Genomic DNA, 6,958 nt, shown 5'->3' on the forward strand with positions numbered 1-6,958 from the left:
TGAACCCACCCCCCGCCCCCAAAAAAAAATAGCCCCCCAAAGCAACAACCAAGAAAACCCGAAATATTTAGCATTGTCTGTGGAAATACCTGGGGGAAGGAAAAGGAGTATTTTAGGTAGAAGAGTCTCAAGAATTCTGTGCTTACCTATCAAGTAATCTTCATTGCATAATTATAGAGAAAATAATGAAGTTCTGACAAGAGTTACTTCACTGCTGGCCTGTTGACACTGCTTTGGCCAAGACTTTTTGTGAGGCCATCTTCTCTCTTCAGAATCCCTCGGGTCATGCTGCAGGCAGCCTTTATTCTTTCTGCTTCTTAAATCCTCGCAGGTCTATGTTCATACACTACAGGTTACCTGCTGGCTCTCACACTGTGCCTTTTAAAAGTTATTTGCAGTTCAATTCCTGCTTTGGGGTCATCTAGGGATGCTGGTTGTCTTTGTGTAATTTGACGACAGTGGTGTTGGAAGTGTTAAGCTTGAATGGCCTAGAAATAATGCATCAATCAAGTTGGACTACAGTGTTTCATAGAATCATAGAATGGTTTGGGTTGGAAAGGATCTTACGATCATCTAGTTCCAAGCCCCCTGTCATGAGCAGGGACACCTCGCACTAAACTATGTAGCCCAAGGCTCTGTCCAACCTGGCCTTGAACACCACCAGGCTTGGAGCATTCACAACTTCCTTGGGCAGCCCATTCCAGTGCCTCACCACCCTCACTATAAAGAACTTCTTCCTTATATCTAACCTAAACTTCCCCTATTTAACTTTGAAGCCATTGCCCCTTGTCCTACCTCTACAGTCCCTAACGAAGAGTCCCTCCCCAGCATTCTTGTAGGCCCCCTTCAGATACTGGAAGGCTGCTATGAGGTCTCCACGCAGTCTTCTCTTCTCCAGGCTGAACAGCCCCAACTTTCTCAGCCTGTCTTCATACGGGAGGTGCTCCAGTCCTCTAATCATCCTCGTGGCCCTCCTCTGGTCTTGCTCCAACAGCTCCATGTCCTTCTTATGTTGAGGACGCCTTTGGTTATGTTTGGTCCTTTGGTTATGTTTTCTGTAAAAGAATCTTTTTGTGTTGTAGGGTTTGAACTTCTGTTGAACTTGTTTCTTTTTGTGCATCAGGCCAGTTTTGCACTGAAGATGTTGACGAATGTCAGCTCCAGCCCAACGCTTGTCAGAATGGAGGTACCTGCACCAACCACAATGGAGGCTATGCCTGTGTCTGTGTCAATGGTTGGAGCGGGGATGACTGCAGTAAGAACATTGACGATTGCTTCACTGCCTCCTGTGCTAATGGATCTACTTGCATTGATCGAGTGGCTTCTTTTTCATGCATTTGTCCAGAAGGAAAGGCAGGTAAGGGCAGAAAACTTGCATAGGTCTGACACTTAATAGAAGACACTTCCTGAAGTTTATGCATTTGCTTAAAGTGGTGTGTTTATTTTACACACTTTGTGACCAAACCAGGAAGAACAAAAGGAAACATGTGCTGTGAATGAGCAAAGACCTTTTAAACCCCTGTAGCTTGGGACAAAGAAGCATTTGTATTAGACTGGAAGACAAACTTTTTACAGTTTAGATTGCAAGGAAGGCAGATCTCTTTCTAGCCCTTAGCAGAACCTGCATTTGCCTGAGAAGTTATATGTGAGGGTGACTTGCTCTGTGCCACTTAGGATAATTGTACTTAGAAGTTTAGAAGGCAAATTTAAATATTTTTGTGTGAATGAGGATCCTTACTGGTATAGAGGAAAATTTGCTGTTGTAGGGTGGGTAAAAATATAAAGTTCTTCTAAGTACTACTACCTGGAAATACAAGCAATCAGGATTTCTGAATTAAGAATGTGAGATTCATGTGCAGCTGTGTTTTCAGCTGTCAGAAAAATCATCATGCTTGTTAGAGAGAAGAGAGAGTTAACTGCTCCAAGGAGGAGATTTTGGTAATGGTAAGCCATTGTACTCCTCCAGCAGTGCTGGAGTCACCACTGAAGTTACAGAATCTACTTTTAAATATAAGGGGGTTTTAGGTGTGTGGTGAGATCTCTGTAGTAGTCTGTAGGTTGAAGCCTGTTAAATATTGCTTAAGCTTCTGGCTGAGGAAGTCTCTATTTGATATATCAGGACAGAGGATTTGATTGTGTAACATTGTCTGACTGCTATATCTCACTTTTTTTAATAAACTTTTTGGATGCTTCTCCAGGTCTTCTGTGCCACTTGGATGATGCATGTGTTAGCAATCCATGCCAGAAGGGTGCTCTGTGTGATACCAATCCTGTGAACGGACACTATATCTGCACGTGTCCTCAAGGCCATAAGGGAGCAGACTGCACTGAGGATGTGGATGAATGTGCAATGGGTGAGTTTCCATTTGTTATTTGTGAGTACATGGACAGGGAATTGGACAGTTTGCTTTATGAACTAACAGTGGGGCAAGAATATGAATTTTGTCATAGCTTCTCAACTTAAGTGTTACTTCTTTCCTGCTCCCCTCCTTCCATTTCAGTGTCTTTAGACAAGTTTTAAATCTTGTCTGAGACTTGGGGCAAAGGGCGTAGGCAGGATAGCTGTTCAGGTTTGAACTGTTAGCCTCTGGAATATGAAAAGCAGCATGATGCTTAACCATTCTTCATTGTGCAGGAGGGCCTTAGCATTGTGTGAGGAGTGCATGAAAACAAATGTGATAAGCTGACCCTTAGAACCGCAGTGTACAATGAAATTACCACAATTCGTGTGGGAGTTGCTTCAGCTCCTGCCTCAGTAGAAATCTATCAAGGCTGTTTGACAGGCAGAATATGGCTGGATCTTTTGAATGCTTTCTGAGACTGGTGACCATGTGGATTTTTAAAGCTGTAGTTCTCTGATATCATGCTGTTGTGGTGTTTTGGGGGATTAGCTGGAATCCCACAGACTTGCTTATAGTTCCATGAGTGCTAGTTCATTCTTCTAGATGCATGAAGGTAACGCCTAACCAGTACTCATGGAAGCGTTGGAAAGAAGCACTTCTTTGGATTTCATTCCTCAGTTTGCCTTGGACAGCACGTGAAGGACTAGTTTGGTTGTACTGTGGCTGTGTGGCGTTTTGTCAGCCTTAGGAGTGATGTAAACCTAAAAGATGATCTAGATAAGGCCTTGAAAGCATCATTCATTCTCTCATCCCTGCTAGTTGATACTCTCCTCTTAAGAACTATCAGTAGTAGTATGGACTGGAGTTGCTTTTTGGTCCATCGATAATGACAACAATCTTTCTTTTTACCTCTGACAGGCAAGTAACTGTTTTCTTCAATCTCAATAGCCTTTCCCAAGAAGGATGAACAGTCTTTCCCCAGTATTACTTGCCAGAAAGGAATGACCACTGAAAAGACCATGACTAATAAAGAATGCAGTGGCTTTCCAGCTTCAAGGGGAGGTTTTGACACACACGTATATATTTTTCTTGCAGCAAATAGCAATCCATGTGAACATGCTGGGAAATGTGTAAACACAGAAGGTTCTTTCCACTGTGAATGTTTGAAGGGCTACACAGGACCTCGCTGTGAAATGGACATCAATGAATGTCATTCGAATCCATGCCAAAATGATGCCACCTGCCTGGATAAGATCGGAGGATTCACGTGTCTCTGTATGCCAGGTAAGGGGAGTTTCTGACAAAGATGGGGTTTCTAGCAAAGGAAGAAATCGGAAGGCTGAGCACAGGAAGGGTTGCCAGCTATGCTGAGGTGGAACACAAAATTGCAAAGGGGTGAGGCTAAATGAGATGGTGAGAGCGAGCCTGCTATGGCAGCACCAGCCAGGACTTGGCATTTTTGTGTGGGAGGGAGAAAGCAATTAGAGGACTGAGAAAGAAACCAATCTCTACATCAGCAAAGGAAGTTAGCATTCTGAGCTGGAGTATGTGTGAACATATCTGTTACTATACCTGGTAAAGTGCCTGTGCAGAAACTTATGCTTGTGAAAGCAAAGCAGGTGCAAACTTTAAAAGAGTGACTGTGTTCTGAGAGATACATAGGTGGTGATTCTGGATGATAGTGTTTGGGGTTTTTGTTTAAAATACCCCAGATGTTGCAAGCTCTTATTGACCTGAATAAATAACTGTGAAGAACATTAGTTGATTGAAATCATGCTTGTAAAATGTACATGTCCAGCATACCAATGAGCTATGTAGTCTGCTATTTTGATTTCTAAGAGAAAGTGGTAAAAAAAGAAAAAGGTGCAAGTTGCAGAGTCTTATAAAATATAATGAAAGAATTGTGACCCCTGCAGGTGATCAGCTGCTATCATGAAAATTAGAATGAGTTTTTATTAATATCTAATCTATTTTGAAAAGTGTAACTCTAGTCCCAAGTATTTCACCCTTCTTAATGTTTTTATTTTGCTCTGTCATTAGCTGAAAAGCTTTAAGCTAAAATTATCTGCTGTGTTCATTTCTTTACCTTTTACCTTACGTTGGTGCATACCCAAATATATCCATATCTTCGAAAGTGTTAAAACATAACCCTGTCTCATCAAGTGGAAGAAAATTAGATGTGAATTCAGCACAAACTTCTGTTACTGTTGGTTAAGTTAGCATGTTCAACAACAGTGAATAACACACATTCAACATCCCTTTTTAACCTCTGGTGTATATACTTACCTCATAGGTCCTGTCCATACTGCAAACTTGCAATGAATCTAGGCTTAGACTTTCAGCACTGATATAAAAGGCAGTCACACTTTGAAGGGCACCTTCTAAGGCCTTCGGTCACCTCTTCTTACTTTTTTTCTCTTTTTTTAACAGGTTTTAAAGGTGTTCACTGTGAAGAAGATATTGATGAGTGTCTGAGTAATCCCTGTGTGAATAATGGAGAGTGTCTTGATAAAGTCAATCGCTTCCTCTGTGTCTGTCCTCCTGGTAAGTACTTATTTCTGGAAGCTTTTGCTGGTTCACCTTACCAAGAACTGCATAGATAACCAGGGAAAGATTGCAGGTGATGTGTTTCTTATGAGATTCTGTTTTCTTAGTGCAGCATCTGTTTTAGTGAGAATAGACATGTATCGGTTGCGTTAGTGTTGTGCTTGTAACTGTGTTGAGAAACATACTCTAGGATGCCTCATCTTAAAGAGTACTTAGCAGCATGAACTTCTGTTACTGTGGGGTTTGCAGTGAGATAGAGATGAGTAATTCTAAATACATTTTAAAAATCAGAACATCCGTGTGCTTTTTGTCTTTTTCTGAGGTTTTTAGGCATAACCCATTTTTCTATTGGTATAATTTGTTGCTCGCATGGGGAAGGAGGTGGATTGGGACTCCACCTTAGAAAAGAAGGATAAATGCTGAGCTGAGGGATCAATGTTAGCTGGAGGGTAAATGTCACTTGTTTTCCTGATGGCTTACAAAAAGTCTTGAGTTCAGAATATACTTGATGAAAGCCTGCTCTGCATCCCTTCTTACTGATTAATGATGTTCTGGCTCCTCCTTTGGTTCCTTCCTCCAGAAACATTTCTAGAGTGTTTTGTTTTTTTTGTTGAAGTGACTGAGGCTCGGCATTACCTGACATAACCTGTTGATAGTTTGTTTGTGTTTCAAGAAGCGTATTGAAAGATACAGTGCTGTATTGTACCACATTCCACACTGCTGTAGTATTTCTAGTCTGAATACTCTAGTGATTTATGCATTGTTGTTTCATTTTAAGTTACTTGCTTTGTTTACTTGAAAGTTTCTATTGGTGGCCTCTCAGTTTTATAGACAGGCATACTGTCCATTGGTGGACACCACTTACGTATGCTCCATCTGCTTTATTTCTGTTTGACTTGGCCATCTCACTTTTCAAGCTGAGGCTCCTTTGACCTGGAGAATAGAAACTGTGTTTCGGCTGGTGGTTTGGCTGAGGAACCAATCCACACAGGGCGTGGTCTGTGTGCTTAATGATGCAGTTTAGATTTACTGAGTTTGTATTTGGGTGGTTTTAAGGATTTGCTAACAGATAATTCCTGACAGTGCAGATGTTTAGATTAACTACTTCAGATTACATCTGGATTTTAATCTTTTTTTCTGCCTTTCAGGATTCAGTGGTGCTGTGTGTCAGATTGATATAGATGACTGCTCCAGCACACCATGTCTCAATGGAGCCAAATGTATCGACCATCCCAATGGCTATGAGTGCCAGTGCGCCACAGGTTAGTCTTGTGTTCAGAGCCCCTGGACTGGAGGTCACATGTAACCTAAATTCATAAAGAGACAGTCAAAGAAGCATCAGCATTCTTTCTTTCTTTCTCTGAAATATTGCTTGCTTGTTGCAAAGCTTTGTCTACTCCTCTGCTGCAGAGAATAGTGTTTTAAGTACAGAAAGCCTTTCACTTGTGACAGCAGTAAGTTCACAATTAATGAGAGTTCTGGCCTCCCTCTTTTAGCCCCATCTCTCTTCCCAGAAGGTGACATCTTCTTCTGTACTGACTATGGAATCCATGAGTGGAGAAACAGCAGTGTGAAGCTTTTTGTCTGTGGCTTACCTTTCTTTCTTCCAAGTCAGATTATATAATACACAGTTGAAGAGCAAGATATATCCAGGGCAGTACTATTGTGTATTCTGATTTCTGTTGTGTCAGGCTATTTTATGTCAAAAGTGGAAGATTGAAATGCAGTGGAAATTGTGTCCACTGGAAGAAATACCACACAGTAGCTGCCTGCCAGAATTCACTTAGAATGATTTGTCAAGCATCATATAGAAATATGGACAGAGCTGTGCATGAAACTGAGGTGGAATTTTTTTGGGTGCACGACATTCCATTACTGCTTGGTCAATTACACATTTAGAAGCATCAGGTGTAATTATGAGATTTTCTTATCTTCAGACCTCTAGGAGTGCTATAGATACATTTTATCTAGATTTTTACATCTGGTCAAATAAGAGGGTTCAGAGCTGTTACACTCTGATTCTCAGTAAGGAACAACTTTATAGAATCATATAATAGTTAGGGTTGGAA

At 41.3% G+C, this 6,958-nt stretch overlaps 1 protein-coding gene across 1 annotated transcript; it reads left to right on the plus strand.

Annotated features, from left to right (window-relative positions):
* Nucleotides 1-1,123: 1,123 nt before the first annotated feature.
* LOC104401653 (neurogenic locus notch homolog protein 2-like) lies at nt 1,124-6,151 on the plus strand (the record flags this gene model as incomplete). Its single annotated transcript, XM_010009315.1, has 5 exons — nt 1,124-1,357; nt 2,199-2,354; nt 3,438-3,626; nt 4,773-4,886; nt 6,038-6,151. Coding segments are annotated over 5 exons (807 nt in total), but the record flags the coding sequence as incomplete, so codon positions are not given.
* Nucleotides 6,152-6,958: the final 807 nt, after the last annotated feature.

The sequence above is a fragment of the Nestor notabilis genome, unplaced genomic scaffold (assembly GCF_000696875.1).
Source record: "Nestor notabilis isolate BGI_N333 unplaced genomic scaffold, ASM69687v1 scaffold36222, whole genome shotgun sequence".
Classification (NCBI taxonomy): domain Eukaryota; kingdom Metazoa; phylum Chordata; class Aves; order Psittaciformes; family Psittacidae; genus Nestor; species Nestor notabilis.